General features: G+C 46.2%; 2 protein-coding genes across 6 annotated transcripts in view; one reads left to right on the top strand and one right to left on the bottom strand.

Annotated features, from left to right (window-relative positions):
* The first annotated feature begins 3,512 nt into the window (after positions 1-3,512).
* Positions 3,513-9,585, top strand: GINS2 (GINS complex subunit 2). The gene is made up of 5 exons (XM_008168624.4): positions 3,513-3,710; positions 4,586-4,700; positions 6,098-6,197; positions 8,093-8,219; positions 8,916-9,585. Exons 1-5 carry the CDS (start codon positions 3,621-3,623, stop codon positions 9,039-9,041), a joined length of 558 nt encoding a protein of 185 aa, XP_008166846.1. The 5' UTR covers positions 3,513-3,620; the 3' UTR covers positions 9,042-9,585.
* A 5,970-nt stretch (positions 9,586-15,555) lies between these two features.
* Positions 15,556-20,197, bottom strand: part of GSE1 (Gse1 coiled-coil protein) — a 343,522-nt gene continuing 338,880 nt past the window's right edge. For all 5 annotated transcript variants that reach the window (XM_042852107.2, XM_065567291.1, XM_005292260.5 and 2 more), the window contains 2 exons: positions 17,323-17,426; positions 15,556-16,341 (listed from right to left, as the gene is read on the bottom strand). In XM_042852107.2, the coding sequence (XP_042708041.2) occupies positions 16,207-16,341; positions 17,323-17,426 (239 nt within the window). In that variant the 3' untranslated portion in view covers positions 15,556-16,206. The remainder of the gene's footprint in view (positions 16,342-17,322; positions 17,427-20,197) is intronic.

Here is a 20,197-nt window from a genome sequence, read left to right on the forward strand (position 1 = left end):
GACAGTTTTATTTGTTGTTTTTTTCTTAGAATCATAGGGTTAGAAGGCACCACAAGGATCATCTCGTCTAACCCCCTGCCAAGATGCAGGATTTGTTGTGTCTGAACCATCCAAGACAGATGGCTATCCAGCCTCCTTTTGAAAACCTCCAGTGAAGAAGCTTCCACAACCTCCCTAGGCAGTCTGTTCCATTGTCCTACTGTTCTTACAGTTAGAAAGTTTTTCCTGAGATTTAATCTAAATCTGCTAAACTGTAATTTGAACCCATTGCCTCTTGTCCTGTCCTCTTTGGTAAAAGAGAACAACTTTTCTTTATCTTTTTTCATGGCAGCCTTTCAAGTATCTGAAGTCCACTGGCATATCCCCACTTAATCTCCTCTTTTCCAAACTAAAAGTACCCAGTTCCTTCAGTCTTTGTTCATATGGCTTGCATTCCACCCCTTTGATCATCTTTGTTGCTCGCCTCTGAATCCTTTCCAGTTTCTCTACATCCTTTCTATACATTGGAGACCAAAATTGGATACAGTACTTCATCTGAAGCCTAACCAGTGCCGAGTAGAGTGGTACTATCACCTCCCATGACTTTCATGCTATGCTTGTTAACGCAATCTAAAACTGCACTTACTTTTTTTGCAACAGCATCGCATTGCTGACTCATGCTGAGGTTTTGATCCACCACAACTCCTAGATCCTTTTTAGCAGTGCTGCTGCCAAGGCAGTTTTCTCCCATTCTGTATTTGTGCATTTGGTTTTTCTTCCCTAAGTGTAGCACCTTATATTTCATAGAATCATAGAATCTCAGAGTTGGAAGGGACCTCAGGAGTTCATCTAGTACAACCCCCTGCTCAAAGCAGGACCAATTCCCAACTAAATCATCCCAGCCAGGGCTTTGTCAAGCCTGACCTTAAAAACCTCTAAGGAAGTAGATTCCACCACCTCCCTAGGTGACCCATTCCAGTGCTTCACCACCCTCCTAGTTAAAAAGTTTTTCCTAATATCCAACCTAAACCTCCCTCGCTGCAACTTGAGACCATTACTCCTTGTTCTGTCATCAGGTACCACTGAGACCAGTCTAGATCCATCCTCTTTGGAACCCCCTTTCAGGTAGTTGAAAGCACCTATCAAATCCCCCCTCATTCTTCTCTTCTGCAGACTAAACAATCCCAGTTCCCTCAGCCTCTCCTCATAAGTCATGTGCTCCAGCCCCCTAATCATTTTTGTTGCCCTCCGTTGGACTCTTTCCAATTTTACCACATCCTTCTTGTAGTGTGGGGCCCAAAACTGGACACAGTATTCCAGATGAGGCCTCACCAATGTCGAATAGAGGGGAATGATCATGTCCCTCGATCTGCTGGCAATGCCTCTACTTATACAGCCCAAAATGCCGTTAGCCTTCTTGGCAACAAGGGCACACTGTTGACTCATATCCAGCTTCTCGTCCACTGTAACCCCATTTGTTTTTTTTTAATTTCATTTTGTTGTTTATAGCCCAGTTCTCCAATTTATCAAGATCCCTCTGAATTTTAGTTCTATCCTGCCAAGTATAGGGGCACCTGGCATTGGCCACTGTCAGAAGACAGGATATGGGGCTAGATAAATCTTTGGTCTGACCCACCATGGCCATTCTTATGTTCTCTTAACAGTAGTTCTGTCGAGCCCGCATTTCTACAGCTTACTTATCAAAGTATCAGGTCAACAGCCTTGCTGAAGTCCAGGTATATTATGTTCACCGCATTCCTCCTAGCCACCAAATCAGTTACCCTGTCAAAGAAGGAAATCAAGCTGGTTTGGAATGATTTGTTCTTGGTAAATCCATGCTGTCTGCTAGTGATTACCCCTTCATCCTCCCTTCTTAAACACATCGATTGCTGGGTGTTTGGAGATGTTTTTTCTTTTTAATTACCAAGTGACGGGGAGAAGGATCAAGATCAGAGGTGAGGAATAGTTGAAAAATCCCTCCTTAAAATACTTCTCTGCTGTGGTGCTCGCAACATACCCAGCAATGATTGTGGGCAGGCAGGCAGCTGGTTTGCTGGGACTGTTGTTTTTCATGCTGATTAATGCCATCTCTTTATTTCCATTGGCTCAGTCCGGTTGTCTATTGTATCCATCGGTTGGCTGTGACCTTACACTAGAGCATAAGCTCTTCAGGGCTGGGACTATCTGTTATACCAAGGGTCGGCAACGTTCGGCATGCGGCTCGCCAGGGTAAGCCAGGCGGGAAGCGGCGCGGGCTGAGGAATGTGCCAGTGGGGGCCGCGATCGGCCGAACCTGCTGCGTCAGCAGGTAAATAAACTGGCCCGGCCCGCTAGGGTGCTTACCCTGGCGAGCCATGTGCCGAACGTTGCCGATCCCTGTGTTATACATTTGTACAGTGCCTAGTACAATAGAGCCTTGGCCTTTAGGTGCTATCTTATTAATATTAATGAATCAAGGTCCCTTCTCGGTCCAAGACACACCACTGTCAAGGATAGCGATGGGAAAACAAAGCAACAATTCCGTAAACCGGCAGTTAAAGAAATACGGAGTGAAGAGTCAAATGCCTAAACCAAACTGGCAGAACAGATTACAGGCTGTGAATCGCTCAGATACTATGGTAATGGGGATTGGGGACCATATAAGAACAGTAGAGAGGTGAAAGGCAGCAGAGGATTGGGAACTCTCTCCTTTTGGCATCTACAGCGAGGTCAGGTGTTTACCTGCAGCGTAGCTGTACTTGGGCCAACCTTTGGCAGAGGTGTAAGCTGTGCCTCGTGCCTAAAACCCCAGGGTGGGCCAGGGCTGAGACTCAGGCTCTTGGCTGAAGTCTCAGGCCTTGCTCAGCCCGCTCAGGGTCGGGGCCCGGTGTGCCAAGACCCAGTGGCGCACGGCCGCAAAGGTGATGCTGATTAGCAGGGAGGGCAGCAGAGCACAGGCCCCCAGGCTGCAAAGGAGAGAGATGGCTCTGGAGTCCTGCAGCCGGCTGGAAACATGGCGCAAGCTGCCCAGGAGGGGAGATTGGCCCCTAACGTAAAACATCTGGCGCAGGGGCAGCTCTGTTCCCCTGGGGGCTGGAGGGGGCGGAGCAGGAGGCAAGGGACTGGGGGGGGGCGGTTCCATCCCGGGACTCCAGGTCCTGAGGGGAATCCCCCACGGGAAGGCGCGGCGCGGGGTCTATGACACACGGCAGGGCGGACTCAGCCAGGCCCGAAGACTGCAGCGGGCCTGAGTCGCTGCCCCTGCACAGGCCGGCGGCATCCCGCGGAGAGCGCTGCTTGGCGGGGAACCTCCTCCCTCCAGGGGCCGTTCTCCCGCCACAGCCGGAGGACCTGCGCTCAAGAGCGTTCTGATTGGCTGGAAATAAGTCTAGCCGCTCAGCCAATCGCGTAGCACGGTGTATGTGACTAAGCCAATCAGAGAGAGACTATGAGTTCACAAGCCAATCAGAGCCTCTCGGCTAACCCGAGACCGGGAAAACGCAGCAAGCGGCGCGCGCCGCTAAATACGGGCAGCGTCCGGCGAAGGTATGTGGTGGGGCGGGGTCTATCTTCCTCCCAGCCAATGGCAAAGGGCGGAGGCCGGCGCGCGCGTGCTGCGAGTTCCAGTTCCGGCGGGTTGGCGGCGGCGCCCCCTCAGGGCCATGGATCCCGCCGAGGCCGAGTTCCTGGCCGAGAAGGAGCTGGTGACCGTCATCCCCAACTTCAGCCTGGACCGGATCTACCTCATCGGGGTGCGGGGCGCGGGGGTTGAGGGGCCGGACCGGCGCGTGTTTGGGAGGGGAGCGAGGGGCTGGGCTCGAGGGCGGGGTGCAGGCAAGTGGGCCTGGGTGGGGGCTGGGCTCTGCGGTGTCTTAGGCTGAGGGGCGGGAATGGCGCATGTGGGGGGGGGGCGCAGTGGCCTAACGTAGGGAAGCAGCGTGTGGCGATGGGCTGGCCCGGGGCTCGGCTGCGGGGAGGGGATTGGTGGGGACGGCTGTGTGGCCGACGGCCTTGCCCCACTGGCCGGGGTCGGAGAGCCATTCGGGGCTGACCCGCTCCGCAGTGGGGCTACTGGCATCCCAGGGGGGCTGGGATAACAAAGCCCCTAGTGGAGCAACAGCAAGTGCCCAGTTGTGAACGTTGCATTCTCCCCCCCCCCCCCCATGGCTCTTCCTAACCTCCACATCCCCTTTGGCTAACTGCCTATTAGCCCAGATCCCCCCTGCAGCGTCAGTGGATACAAGAATCACCTGCGCTTACTGCCCTGCACTAGCTGTTCTGCTATTAAAACCTCTCCCATAGTCCACCCACTGCCAAGTGGCTACATCCCAGGGATGGGAGAAGTAATTTTCATCTCTAGCTTATGAAAACCTTTAGGATAGAAAGTGCCATCAAAATGTAAGTAGTTACTGCTAAGGGATGAGAGAACTGTGCTGGGATCTGGGACCAAGGGGAAGGGTGATATCAGTTGGCATGGGGTGGCTTCCCTAAATCTACAGGAAACTGTTGATCCTTTAGCAATGTGTGAGGCTGATGAGGGAAAACTGGATTTTCAAAGAAGTGTCACAATTTTCCATGACCTGTTACTTATACTTTCCTTATTTTCATACTGAATTTCATTTTCCAGGGGGATTTGGGTCCCTTTAATCCGGGCTTGCCTGTGGAAGTGCCTCTTTGGCTAGCTGTTAACCTAAAACAGAGACAGAAGTGTCGGCTAATACCTCCTGAATGGATGGATGCTGGTAAGGAGAACAGTAGCCTACAGGTTAGGTATGGACTTAGCCAGGCTGCAGGGCTAGTGGAGAGTCCTGAAATACAGGAATTGGACCTTTGCACTTTTCCCAAGGAAAAGTTGCAGGGATAAATGGAATTGTGGGAGCAATCGTTGCCTAATGCAGTGCTGCTGACATTTTCAAGACCTAGCATGATTTTAGACAGACAAGGTGGGTGAGGTAATGTCTTTTGTTGGATTGACTTCTGTTGCTCCAAGAGACAAACCTTCAAGCTTACACAGAGCTGTTCTTCAGGTCTTGTCTCTTTCACCAACAGAAGTTGGATCAGTAAAAAATATTACCTCACCCACCTGTCTCTCTAATATTCTGAGACCAACATGACTATGACAATGCTGCAAACTAGCGTGATCTTAGCATATCATCATTGTAATTTTTAATCTGTGCAGTTAGAATATATTCTTATTCTGATACATAAAATTGGTTTAAAATACTGCATCCCAGTTCTGCCACTGCTTTCAGTGTGATCTTCAGCTGGCCACTTCACTGTTCTTGGCTTTATTTGGCCACTTGTAAAATGAGAATCATACTTGCCTACCTCAGTGGTGAGATTTGTTTGTAATAAAAATGCAGAGTATTGTTATAATCAAAGAGGGGGGGGGTCTGCTGCCTTTTAGCACCTCTCTTTTCTAGCTTTATCTCTAGGGAAGAGGGGCCTTTGGAGAGCATACAGAAGTTCTGATCTCCTCATTCTCCTTTGTCCCTTGAAGGCGGTCAGGAGTTGAAGAGATTTTTTACCTCAATGTGATGTATGTTCCTCCCATTAGAAATAAAAATCCTAGGTTCCTCCATTCTGCTATCTTGAGGGAAATGTGTAGTTGAGGAGGGCAGGAAGCAGGTAATGATGGAATCTCAGGAAGAGTGAAGAGGCTTTTGTCTCTAAACATTCTCCCTCTTCCACATTTTCTTCATTCAAAGAATGCAAATCAGTGAGCCAAAATGTTACTTGGCAGAAAGGTTCCCTTTTTTTTTTTTTTTTTGGGAGGAGCTTTCTCTCCAGGCATGGGACTCCTTCTCTCCTCATGTCCCAAGTGGTGATGGTGATTCATCCTTCTAGCTATGTAGGACTGAATGTTGCTCCTCAGTTCCTGTCACCGCAATCCTGGGTTGATGGTGGTCCCTTTCTCCCATATGAGTTGAGGTCCACTTTTGCTTCTAGACATGAGATCAGAGCAACTTTTGGGCATTAGAATTGTTTCTCCTGCAGCCTCTGGTGTCTCCACCTAAGTGCTGATTCCACCTGATGTAAACACAAAACTGGCAGCTCATCCTGCAAGGTTGGTCGAGGGGACTTGACACCAGAGCACTGAAGCATCTAGTAAAGTATGACTCTTCCAATTGTGTTTCAGAAAAGCTGGAGGAAATCCGGGATCAGGAACGCAAAGAGGACACTTTCACTCCAATGCCCAGTCCCTACTACATGGAACTAACTAAGCTGCTGTTAAACTAGTAAGTAGGTCTCTTACTGTAACCAGTCAAAGACACTTTCCTCCCTGCCCAGTGGGGTTTGACGTTGGTAAATATTCAGGAATGTGAGTTGTGACACAGGAAAGCTTTTAGGATTTCATTGGATTTAAATTTGGAGGCCTTTGGGAAAGTGTTAATAGGAAGCGTAATCCAAAGTACATCAAGATTTTGCTTGGGAACTTACCTAATGGTAGCCTTTGTATTCATTAACTTGGTTTCACTTGTTCTGTGGTGTGATAACTGGACTGCAATGCTATGTAACTATGTGTAGTGGTCCTGGATGTATTTAGCATATTTTTTAGCTTCATTTATCTGTATAAATAAACAGATTCATAGCTCTTTCAATCTACCTGAGAGGCCCAGCAGCCTAATCTTTCCAGACTTCTCAGCCCTCTGCTGCTGTTATGGTACCCTTTAGGAGATTGAAAATTCTTCCCTTCTCAGCCTGCAGAGCAGGGATTGGGGGTGTTCTGACTCTAAGCCAGGGGTCGGCAATGTTTGGCATGTGGCTCACCAGGGTAAGCACCCTAGCGGGCCGGGCCAGTTTATTTACCTGCTGACGCAGCAGGTTCAGCTGATCGCAGCCCCCACTGGCCGCGGATCACCGTCCTGGGCCAATGGGGGCGGTGGGAAGCCACGGCCAGCACATCCCTTGCCCGCGCAGCTTCCGGCCGCCCCCATTGGCCTGGGACGGTGAACCGCAGCCAGTGGGGGCTGCGATCAGCCGAGCCTGCCGCGTCAGCAGGTAAATAAACTGGCCCGGCCCGCTAGGGTGCTTACCCTGACGAGCCGCGTGCCGAACATTGCCGACCCCTGCTCTAAGCTGTCATGTCTGCTAAAACATTTCATTACCATAAAATTAGCATTCTGGCTGGTATTTCTTCTAAGCCAGTGGCTCTCAACCTTTCCAGACTATTGTACCCCCTTCAGGAGTCTGATTTGTCTTGCTGACCTGAAGTTTCACCTCACTTTAAAACTGATTTTGTAAGCAAATAGACATAAAAATACAAAAGTGCCACAGCACACTATTATGAAAAATTGATTACTTTCTCATTTTTACCATATAAATCAATTGCAATATAAATACTATATTTACAGTTCAGTGTATAGTGTGTGTATATAGAGAAGTATAAACAAGTCATCTGTATGCAATTTTAGTTTGTACTGATTTTGCTAGTTCTTTTTATGCTGTTGTAAAGCTAGGCAAATATCTAGATGAGTTGAAGTACCCCTTGGAAGACCTCTGTATACCCCCAGGGGTATGCGTACCCCTGGTTGAGAACTACTCTACTAAGCACATACCCTTCTGACTTGAAAAGCCCTTGATTACAGAGGACTGGCCATTTGAAGCCCAACTGTTTCTTCTGATGCTTATGACGTCTTAGCATGCAGACCCTTTCCTTACACTAGAATAACCATGACGCTTCTGTCCAGGTGAATTGATCTGATCTCTTGACGTCCTTGTGGAAGTATTTCATTGCCTGACCATTAGGATGTTACGTGGTACAAGCTGTATGGTCCTTGTGATTGAGTGGTAAGCGTGCTGGGCTCAACTTGAGCTCTAGTAACAGTTGAGCCATTGAGTTGCTGTTGTGACTTTGGCCGGGTTATTGGACTTCCTGGTATTCCAGACCAGCTGGGCAATTAAAGACCAGAAGGATTGTACTGAAAACTGAGCTTTCTTGGGTAAATAAAGTATCCGGAAAATCCCAGCTGCAGAAGCCGCAGCACTTTGGATTTCAGTGTTCACTCTTTGTATAATGCAAATTACTCTGCTCATGCTTCAGAGATTCGAGAAGCTGCCAGTGTTACTCATGCCAGAGACTTAACTTATTAGTCCCTTGCAGCCTGTTCTGACCTACCTCCTCCTCTTCTAGTGCCTCAGACAGCATCCCGAAAGCAGATGAAATCCGAACACTGGTTAAGGATACCTGGGATACACGGATAGCTAAACTGCGGCTGTCTGCAGACAGCTTTGTCAGACAGCAGGAGGCCCATGCCAAGGTACAGTAAGGGAAATCTCGGGTGGGCTGATAAGTCTGCTAGTTTTGGCCTGAGAATGTTCAAGATGCTATGTGATTATGTGGCTTGTGAATGATTAATACTGCTAGTAAATGTTCCAGTTGTAGCTCCTTCCCCCCCACCCCACCCCCCCAGTGATTTGGTTACTTCTCAGTTGAGAACTATAGCCATATGGAGTTTTTTACTCCACATGTATTATGTTGTGCTTCTTTCAACGCTAAGTGTCTACACTACAATGTAGCTCTTGACAATGTAAGTCACCCAGTACACTGACCTTAAACTCCACCTCTGCAAGAGGTGTAGCTGCTTAGGTCAATGTAGTTCAGTCTACACAGTATTACTATAGACACTGCATTTACTGTTCCGGCTGTCAGCCCCTGGTGGCTGACAGCTCTGAGCCCTGGCTGTCAGCCCCAGTGGCTGGGCTCCGGGCTTTCAGTGTTCCACAGTGCCCCACGCTGTCATTTAAATTGGTGGAAGTGCTCCTGTTGAGGACACGCACTGCCAACAGGGGGAGGGTAGTGTGGACGTGAAAAATCGATTTAATTACTGCAGTGAGTATATGTTGACGTAACTTATGTCGACTTGTCCATAGACTGACCTTCCTTTTGCCATTGTGAGAGATTGTAGTGCTGCTTCCCCAAATACTGCTGTAATGTCACCCTCCTTGTCTTTTAGCTGGATAATCTGACCTTGATGGAGATCAACACCACTGGGACTTTTCTTACTCAAGCCTTAGATCACATGTACAAACTACGCACAAACCTTCAGCCGGGTGAGAGTGCCCAGTCCCAGGATTTCTAAGATGCCTTCTGACAGTCTAAAACCCTCATGGGATGAGGCAATAAGAGTAGGAGGACTCTGCCCTGTGGGCACTATTAATGAGTCCTAATGCAACTTGCCTTATGCTGTTTTTATGCCGTAAATACCCTGTATAGATCTCTGCTAAAAACCATACAAGTCTTACAATTGACAGGAAATGTGTATCTAACTTGAGTCTCTGTGTGTGTGTGTGTGTGTGTGTGTGTGTGTGTGTGCGTGCGTGTGCCATAGAAAGAAGGCAGTCTTGTGGCTGCATATTAATAAGTTGAGGACTGCTAATGGCACAGGGAGCTGCTGAGCAGGGAATGCCATCGTGAACAGATTCTGCTCTGTAATGAGCATCCTTGGCAAAACAAATGATTCTACCTGGCGGAACTCTCCCAGCCCCTGTGCAGCTGTCTTTGCGAGATGAATTGGTTGCAGCAGTTAGATGCTGTTCGGAGGTTTTTCTTGTTATTGCCCTATTGGATGGGGATTTAATATCTCTTAAATGATATGTAGCAGTAATAAATATGCTCTTAGTTTAGTGTCTTGCTCTTCTTCTCCTTCCTCTGGGTTGTCTAAAGCTTGGTTGAGGAAGATCACAGAATGGGACTGTTTTGAACACCTGGATGCACAGCAGTCCTGGGGCTTCCCTGGGTTAGAGAGTGATATATGGATTTTAACCCAACTCTACTGCATCGTAAGGCTTGTTTCTTCAACGGGGCCATCACAACAGTATATTCATCTCTGAGCAGAGATGAGCTCACATAGCTGGCTTGCCAAGGCCACTTAAGTGCACAGTTCTCTCTCTGTGCACTTGTAGCTTTGTATTTTTCCCTCAGTGGGAGGATACAGCTTTAAAGAGAACACACACTACCTCATTTGGTTCAGGTACTGCTTCTAGCAGGCCCCTGAGCTATTCGGTTTGGATGCAGCTGTGGCAGGTGGTGGCTTACCAGCAGCATTTCTCTCTCATGTACACTTTAAAAAAAAAAAAATCCCTTTGTTGATTTTCCTGAATATGAATGTTATCTCTGCAATAGAGAGAATATTAGATGGTGTTCAGAGAGCATGTTCCTGAATGCTGTGGGGGTAGGTGATCGTTTGAAAGCAAGAGACTATGATGCATCTTAGCTCCCACTGCACTGAATCTAATCTCTGACAATATGCCAGTTCCTGTGCTAGGCTCTATGTGGACAGCAGTAAAGGGGAGAGCCTAGCCAAGCTGCTGGCTGTTTGGGAGACTAAGAAGTGGGTCCAAAATCCAGTTGGAGGAGCAGAACAAAATATTCTGGATGGTTGGAAGACATGTCACCGTGACGTATTGTATATTTGATCTTTTGACTGAAGTTACTATTTGTTTAAAAAAAAAAAAAAAAAAAAAAGGCATAAAACAGAGTGAACTGTCTGTCAGAAGAATAAGACTCCTGTTCCTTTACCGTACACGAATTGTGTGAAAACAGCTCCTCTTCTCTTCCCCACATCAGCTGCAAAGGGTGTCCTTGTCTATCTCAGAATGTATAAACGGGTCTTACTGTCAGTTTTAGGCTCAATTATAGCAGTCACATCTTTGTGAACACTGCAAGGAATCAAATGTAGCTGAATGTGTATAGGGGCTGCCCGTCGCTCAACGGAAAGCAAGTCTCTTGCCCATGGCTCTCATCAGGCAGCAGTATTTAATCACCCTAATGTTCCCCATGTCTTCAGACAAATGTTTCCCTACTGCCTTTACTCTCCAACAATTGAACTGTCTCTTCCAAATATCTCCCACCATCTACTCCCTTCTGAGCTTCCGCTATGCTGTTTTTGCTATCCCATTGTCTCTTATGTAGTCCCTGGTTAATCTCATTGTCAGGTGGGTGTGAGTGAAGTGGCCTATGTATCTGATGCTGTAATGAGGTAGGATACTCTGTACTGACTTGATCCTTCTGAAATAACAAATCCCCTGACCTATGTATAAGCTGCTCAGATACTTCACCCCTGCCTTAAAACAGCTTGTAGAGCCTGGGCTGGGTACTGGCTAAATGCCATGATGTAGTGTCAACCACACAATGCCTTTTTGCTTGAATCTTGTAAATAATGGTAGTGCATTGTACATGTTGTCCTTCACGCTGGATCAGTGTAACTTTTCCATCCACTAGTGGGAGGGAAAAACAATCCTTTGCCATGATTTAGGACAATTTTATTTTTTGGATGTTGTCAGAAATTACAGCAATATATTCATAAATACCTAATTACTACATTCAACAAATAATATATTACATTACAATTAATTCAAACAAGTACACTTAGAACAGGTTTAATTTTTCTTTCACAGCATCTAAACTGCCCCCAGCAGGCCTGGGCTTTCTCCCCCCTCTGCCTCTCCCTCCCGTGCTCTGGTTTTTACTGCTCTAGCAATTCTGCACAGGGTACATACAAATAAACACAACCAGTCAACATGGCCCGTACGGCAAGGAAGAGGGAGGGGAGTATTACTGAGACTTTTTAATTAAGCACTGGGCCAAGAAGTTGGTGATTAGCTCCTTTCTCTATTGGTATGTGAGGGATGGGGGTGGAATTGACACTCAAGTTCAGGAATTGTTGCTAAGCAAAGTTACATTTTCAAACAGGCTCCTAAACATTGCCATCTGGTGGTGTGCTTGTGAACTCCCACTTTCCAGTGTATTGAAATTGATGGATAACCTGACAATGAACTTTTTTATCAGGGGCTGGGAGGGGAAACAGCGATTTAAGCATAAAGTGTATTTTTCTGTGTTTAAAATTATCATGAAGTTTGTGAATTGGCAGGTAGTAGGCCAAAGGCTTGCTATGCAATCTGGTTTAAAGAACTGTCAGCTATACGTGTATTTTGCTTCTTAAACAGGTAAGTTAAACCAAGAATTTGTGTGCTGCTTTTTTAATGCACTTTTTGCACATGCACCAATAGACCTGAAACAGAAAGCAGTGGTAACTTCCTTTTTTTTAAACGAAGCCCTATTCATTTTTAAAAGCCCCCAGTACTTAAATGCAATTATGATTAGAAAAGTGACTAAAAACAACATTATAGTGCTACTTGGTGTATGCTGAGTCATAATACCCACTCACACTTTTTTCTGCTGTGAGTCGTGTAGTATTTACAAGACTGAACCCCAGAAGCTAAATTCTAGTTACCGCAGCAGCATTGCCAACTAAATTCGGATGCTAGAATCTTTGATTGCTGACAGTGTGTGAAGCAGGAAGGCTATGGCTTTAGTTTCAGGTTAGCAGTAACCTGCCTTGGCATTAAAAATAGTCCCACTTTAAGTTGTAAAAATAGGCAAGTCTGATCACAAAAGCATCAACTAGGAGTAAATCTTTAAAAACCACATAGTATTCCAGTCACTTGCCTGCCCATAATGGGACTTTAAAAAAATCTCTGCCCTCCGAGTGAAAGGAAAACTGCAGGCCTGGTGCTGTGAAGACATTGCTAGTCATGGAAGACAGAAGTTCCTTCATGTAAATACTTTGAAACCAGCGTGGCGTAAATCAGCTCTGAAGCCAACTGTGCTGTGTAATATTTGCTGTTCTTCCTTTTGTATATGTGGATGTTTTGTCTGCTCTTCAGTCTCCCAGATGGGAAATAGTGTCAGTCCACCAGAAAAGAAGAATCACACATGAGCAGTCCTACAATTAATCATTTCAGCTTTTTGGGTAAAGCTAAATTGACACTAATCAGTGACTGCTTTGTTTTCTTCCATTTGCAAAATGGAACGGGCTCAAGATAGGTTAGAGGGTTGCTGTTTGCATTGCCCTAAATACCAACACAAAAGGGGAAAAAATAGAGAATTGCATGGTTTAAAACGGGTATTAATTTCAGATTTCCTTTCTGGTCCTTTGCCTTGTTCCTGCTGCATTACAGCCTTAGATTTACTTAATCTGATTGTCTTGGGGGTACTCCTGGGGGTAGGGGGGAAAAAAGAGCCTTCAATGTGGAAACTACCCGGGTTGCAATGGGGTGTGTGTAGGAGCTATGGCTAGAGGAAAATCATAGCCTCTACATCAGGGGTTGGCAACGTCTGGCACGCAGCTCGCCAGGGTAAGCACTCTGGCGGGCTAGGCCAGTTTATTTGCCTGCTGACGCGGCAGGTTCGGCCAATCGTGGCCCCCACTGGCCATGATTCGCCGTCCCAGGCTGATGGGGGTGGCAGGGAGCCGCAGCCAGCACATCCCTCGCCCGCACTGCTTCCCGCCGTCCCCATTGGCCCGGGACGGCAAACCGCGGCAAGTGGGGGCCACAATCGGCCAAACCTGCCGCGTCAGCAGGTAAATAAAGTGGCCCGGCCCGCCAGGGTGCTTACCCTGGCGAGTCGCGTGCCAAACGTTGCCGACCCCTGCTCTACATGCTACATCTAACAATAGATTGATGTTACTTAAACAGTGGCACATAGATTTGCTTTTCCCTGTTCTGCCCTCATTGTTTCACTCTGGCTAGCCCCTCAATCATGAGCTATGCAAGAGGGTGAAGTAGCTGTCACTGCCCTCTGACAACATGTAGGTGCAAAATCTTCTAGGAATGCAACAAGCCAACCCTTGCCCTGCCTGAGATGTAGTGGGGGCAGCGTGAATGTTTCTTTGGAAGAACAGCAATAGACTCAGGCTTTGTCTACAATGGAAACTGAACGACAAAACTTTGGTCATTCAGAGGTGTGAAACCCCCTCCCCCCCCAAATGACAAAAGTTCTGCAGACAAAAAGCGGTGTGAACAGCACTTCATTGGCAGGAGAGTTCTTCCACCGACAAAGCTACTGGTGCACACGCGGGGTGGAAGTTTTTTGTCAGTGGGAGAGCTCCCTCCTGCTGCTAAACAGTGGCTACACTGCGCTGCATGCCTTTTAGCGGTAGGGCTGTAGTGGCACAGCTGTGTAGTGTAGACATAGCCTAACCGGCTTGCCTTCTAAGTGTCAACTGTTAGAAACCTAAAGCAAATACCATGGAGACAGAAGGCCATGAACCTTGTCTAGAGCATATTGTGATTACTAAAGGCTGTTTTTCCACGCCAAGTGCTTCACCGTTCCAACAGAACAGGTGTCTCTGGCTGTCTGTGTCTTCCGAAATCTGCTGTTGAAGGAGACATCTCCAACCAAGTCTAGAGACAACAGTAGTATGTAGATTTTGATCAGAGATGTTTGTGATACTTTTGCCCTCAAACTGTCCCACGACTCCTCCCCCAGCTACAGAACATTTACAGTAGCTGTTGAGTAGGGGAATGGGATATGTACATCTATAGCCCTTCCTGTCTAACTTACAGCTGAAAACGAAGAGCCTGTTAGTGCTGTTCCTCCTGCTGCCACTTCATCTTAATTTAAGATGAAATATTCCTGATCAACATGCACAGCAAATGCTATATGAGGAAACACCTAATGCAATATTACTGCCAGCTGCTAGGAAGTAGGGTGAAGCAGAAGCCTATTACCCACAGTATCCCTCACCCATCTAAGAAATTAATAAAAAACAAAATCAATTCCTGTGCACTGCTCAGAAAAGACTGAATTTTGCCAGCAGCTGCCCCTCGGCTGCTTACAAGGACTAGAGCTCAGCTAGGTTAGGGATAACCCAACTGTAAACTGAACTTCAAGCCAGCTCTTTGTGAAAGAGGTCCTCCTACTTCACAGAAATGTTATTGAGGAATAAGTACATGGAAGAGACAGAAAGGGCAAGCTGGGAGAATTTCTACTTCCTCCTCCCTATTCGCACTGGTGTTTCTCATGTGCGTGAACAACGGGAAATTCAGCTCAGTCTGCACTGCTTCCTCTCCTGTTGTTCTCTAACACCTCATTGCTAACACAAGCAGTCTCCCCCCCGCCCATTTAAAACATTTTCTAGATTACTTGTCAGAGCGCTGGAAAGACATCAGTAATGCTGAATCAGAGACCCAAACAGTTCATTTAGTTCCTGAACTTTTGTTCCCAACACAGACTTGTCCACTCCCTTCCCCATTTAGTAGCAGCTGGTCATATTTGTAATGTAACTTTTGAAGTGCTTGAAGGGGAAAAAAAAATAATCAGTGAAAGAGCAGTAAGGAATAATTAATTCCTGGCCTTTTAGTAACAGAATTTTCTGTACCAGTAACTGATGCTACACAAAGCAAAAAACAGAAGTGATAGCACATGCCCCAGTGGAAAGCTTTTTTTTTTTTTTAAATTGTTTTAAAACACTTCAATATTTGTCATGTCCTGACCAGCAGCAGTACAAACACTAAAAGCAAGTTATTTTGCCAAAAAAAAAGCAGAAACATATTAAAAATGGCAAGCTTTTTATAACAATAATTAAAGTAATAAAAACATACAAAACTTTTTAAATATATACACAGTACAAGGCTGAAGCACCTTTTTGACTTTTTTTTTTTAATTGCAAAATCGTTTGAGTTTGTATGAAAAGTTCACCCACTAGGGTATGTAATTTGTCTCTCTCTCTCTCTCTAGGTGTGTGTGTATTGTTGTTCTGTACATTCCGTTCCCTACCCCCCAAAACAGTAATAAAAAGGTACCTTCGGTTTGTTTATTCACTTTATTTTTTTATAGCGAAGTGCATTTCCAGTGGAAAGCCTGTTGATTTAGGAAAAGGCTCAAGTTCTGAAGCTGTGTTGGCTCCTTCCAGGACTTGTTACTCTGCAGATCACTACCACAGCTTTCCGTATCGGAGATACACAGTTCATTTGCTTTCAAAAGTATACCCAACTTCCTCTTAACACGAGACACACCATCTTCCCCGTGAAGAACAGGCAAACCCCATGGTACAGTAGTTGGACTAATATGGCAACAAAAGAATGATTTTGTGTGTGGACAGCACCCTCTCTACAGGGAGGTGGCTATTAGTGTTGTTGATGAAGTCTTATCAGATTTAAAAAATAATAATTAAAAAGTGGAGGGGAAGGAGGAAAAAAGCACCCCTCATTAAAATTAAACAAAATCTAGCCTTCATGGGTGGGTTGTGGGTTGCTTGCAGAATTACAAAGATTCAGTTGCATTGAAGTCAAGATAGAGGTGGGTATTTTTTCTGGATCCCATAATCCTTTGCTCCATGCATGGCACATTCTCCATTTATATTTTAGCTTCAAACCTCCCAGTGAAAAATATTAAATATTCAAGGTAATAAAATAGATTATTATTTCTATACTATATGTTCAGCCTAGTGCAAGGGAGCGTCACCTGGGATATCCCTTGAAATAACCCCTAGACCACTGCATTGCAGGCAACGCAAGGCACTTTCTCAAGTGATCTAGTTCGGCCTGAAGTCGCTCCCTTTCCGAGACAATCTTCTGCTTCTGGTTCCTTAGTTCCTGTAAGGGAATAGGAAAAAACAAAGTGAAAAAAGGGACACTGACACCTCTCTCCCAGCATGTGCATCTATGGGGGATATATTATGCTCTTCTGCAGGGGCAGGCCACTGGGTTTGTTGCAGTCAACATTTGGGTGGTTTGGTAGGCAGATGGAAATGATACCAAAGTTGGATCAGATCAGAAGAGCTGATTTTCAATCATGCTGGGGTAGTCCCGTTGAGTTTCCCCTGAGTAAGTGAGCTCGGAATCAGACCCACATGTTTTCCTCAAACTTTGTGGCATCTATTTTCCTCAGCACTGTTCCTTCTTACATTTGTCCACCCTACTGCCTCAAAGCTCCTGCCCTAAGAATGGAGATCCTGACATCCAGCCTTGGCTGGAGCCAGCCCATGTCTTTTTCCTGTGGTGCAGAGGTGGGGAACCCTGCAGCCAGCTTTTCAGTGGGCCAGACAGGAAACTAAAAGGGATGGCAAAACTTGTACTGCTGCATTTAAAAAATCCTACATGGCAAGTGTTATAATAAACCTACTGCCCTGCACAGGCTGAATTCCCAGTGATGGTGGGGGCACTGAACAAGCACAGAGAATCACAGGGGAGCGGTTCTGCCCTACAAGTTGTTTATAGGTTTGCACAGACTCTGGATGGGTCTCCTTTCCTTGCTAACAGCGTTATGCTGCTTACAGTGACCCTGTCTGCATGATACTTGCTAGTGCATTTTTATTCCAGAAGATGCTGTATACAAATGGGCAGTAGGTCATCTGAGAAGCATGCTATTCTATACAGGTTTTTACACCACACTCATCACCATAGTGTCTGAGTGCCTTCCAATAGTGCAATGAGCAACACGACTACACGTGTCATGTGTTGGTTCTCTTGTCCTCACCTGCACATTCCCAAGGGCAGACTCCAATTTTCCTCTACTGGGGTTCCAGTAGGTTCGCCCTCCCCCCCCCCGAGCATGTTCAAGTGTCCATCACTCACCGCCATGCTGTGTGACAGCTGCTCTGCAGTCAGACTGAGACTGTAATGCTGGGCCTCCAGCCGTCGGCACTGTGTCTGCAACACTTGGCGTTCCAGGTTTTGTTCTGCAAGCAAATGAGAAACAATCAGCCTTGCATGGTATCATCAGACTATTTGGCTAATAGCATCTCTGGTCTGGCTAGTCTTTCCCACACCAGGCTCCTGAATTCTCACCCTTGATGTTGGCCTTCTGAAACCTCAGAAGGTCACTGCCAGAGGCAAGATGTCAGACGTGCCAGTCTGCTCCAGCATGGACCTCTCAACCTTCATCCACCACTACTGAAATGTTCTCACCATATTATGTCATGGAGATTAAGGACACCACCACTGTAGCCAACGATCAACTGCGCAGCAAACTACATAACCTCATGGATGGAAGAGTCCTCCATATCTTGGCCTTTTTCCTAAAATTTGTGCACCATGCTGCAATGTTCCTAAGGTGTTCATTTGTGCATTCACCAGACATGACCGCTGGCATTCTTTAAACCAAGCACTGGCACACTGGACAGATCTGTAAAAAGTTAAGGCAGGATACTTCTTGCCAAATTCTCTCCTATTCCAGCAGGATTAACTCTGCCCTTCCCACGTAGATTAAAATAAATTCCAGGCAGTCTACAGTGCCTCTAGAATGCAGCATGGTGCTGGTTCCAGACTTACCGCCTCTTCAGAATGTAGGCCCAGCTCCTAAAGGTGTGTAGGCTCCTATCTTCCATTGATTTCAAATGTGCTCAGTTTGCATAAAGGAAGGATTTTTTTTTAACTGCCAGTCATGCAAATACAGCCTAGGATCTGAGAGACAAGCTGGGTTCTTTATTGCTTGTGCATCATCAACTAGGTGCCTAAATCCCATAGGGAATGGAGAACAGGCTCTGCAGCTGGAACAAAGATTCTATTGATGGGTGAGCCAAAATATAGCATCCAGGTTCCTCCCCCACAACTCTGTTGCCTCTGCAAGGCTAACAGGAGTAAAAGCTTATTATGGTATCAGACAGGAGTCAGAATATATACAGGGAGCAGAGCTGTTGAGAGAGGTCCATTTTCCCCCTGACATTTTTCTGACTCCACACTTTAAACAGAGACTCTGCTCTGTGTGGAGTTTAACCATCCAATACCACTTTTCCTAAGGCAGGACTGGTCTCCTGTCCAAAACTCCTCCTTCCACGCGCAGCCTGCTTTGAGCCAGATGACTACCACCACCCATGGCAGAGGGAGCTACATTATAGTGGCACTGTTGGTGAAATACTTTGGGATCCTCCAAGATGAAAGGCTCTCAGGAACGCAAACTAGTATCATCATTTTCTAAAGGAAAGTAAGAACTGATCTGCAAGACAGCCCGATGTCAAATAAAGGGTCCGCAGCTTATGGAAAAAACACTGCCGAAGCTCCTTTGAGAAAGCTAACAGCACCTTTCAGTTTTCTAAAAGACAATTTAAACTGTATTCAGAAGGATCTGAGTACGTGAGATGTAATTAACTTCCAGGGTATCAGAAACATTATTGGGTCTTGCACACTAACAAAGGATTTATTGCCGCGATAAAATGAGAGGGGAAGCGAAAGCAGCTGATCCACTGGAGGCTGTTCAATATTTCTATCGTCTTATCAAGAACACAAAGAATAATCAGAGCGCCGGAAAATAAAACAGCATGTAGCAAAATTTGTGCAGCACTGAATGTGTGGAGCATTCATAGGTGTTCATAGGTTAGCCAGCTGTATTGACGCTGAAAGGTTGCTGTGTATTTTTGATAACCATCTAATCACGGAGGACTAATTGCAGTGGCATGAACAAACACCTGAGTCTTAAGAGCTGGAGAATCAGGTGGATAGCACAGAGATGGGAGCTGTGGAAAACAGATTAAATTAGATTCACCAATAATGGTAAAAGATGCCCCAATCCTATTTCAGACTCTGAGTTGCAGCCTACACATGTATTTATAACTGCAATAAATTAGGGAAAGACTTGGTGATCAATCTGCATTTGTGTTTTCCTGAGACTTGGCTCCAGCTCGCCGTTTGGTAATTAGCTGTGTTGTAATTCCTAAAGTGTCTCTCTCCACAGATGAGACTGACAGCCCTTAAGTGAAGTGTTGTTCAAAAGAAAATGACTCACAGCCCCTTGGGTGCAGCGCATGCCAGTGGCTGAGCTATCGGATTGTTTTGGGGCACAGTGGAGGGTGCGCCAGGTCACTGTTTGACACCTGTATGGCATCTCCATTGCCAGCTTGAGGCGGTGCATCAGCGGGGTTATTTTTAGAACATTTCAAGAATATAAAGCAGGAGACTAAGGAGAAAAACATCAAGGGGTTTTGCGCTCTTGAATCCAGACTCCATTTCACTGTGCAGCCTTACAGACACTGCTCTAAGGTGCTGGGTCGTATTAATGAATTTTCATACACACCTGTCGCCTTTATGTCTATCCTCTGCTAATTAACAGCCTTATGCTTTTCCACAGCCCCTTCCCGTCGGAGGATCTTAAAGTGCTCGACAGATGTGAATAAATTTGCCTCACCTGTGAGTCTGATCAGTTTTTAATCCCCGTGGTACGGATCAGGAAACTAAAGCACAAAGTAACATGCCCAAGGTCCCAATGGGTCGATGGCAGAGCCAAGGCTCGAACCCAGTGCTCTTGGAAACTAATAGGCACAGAGCAGTTCTTATCATTATCAGAGAGACAACCCTTCAGTATTGAGAGAGCACAGTCAAGCAAGCAACTGCAGCAACAGGGACAGCAGTAGCCCTGCTATTCCTTCTCCACTCCAGCTGAGGTTGAAGTTGGAAGTTTCACCAAAATTCCACCTCCACTTACATTACAGAAAATGTAGTGATGTGAGCACACTCT

The sequence above is a fragment of the Chrysemys picta genome, chromosome 14 (genome assembly GCF_011386835.1).
Source record: "Chrysemys picta bellii isolate R12L10 chromosome 14, ASM1138683v2, whole genome shotgun sequence".
In the NCBI taxonomy this organism is placed as follows: Eukaryota; Metazoa; Chordata; order Testudines; family Emydidae; genus Chrysemys; species Chrysemys picta.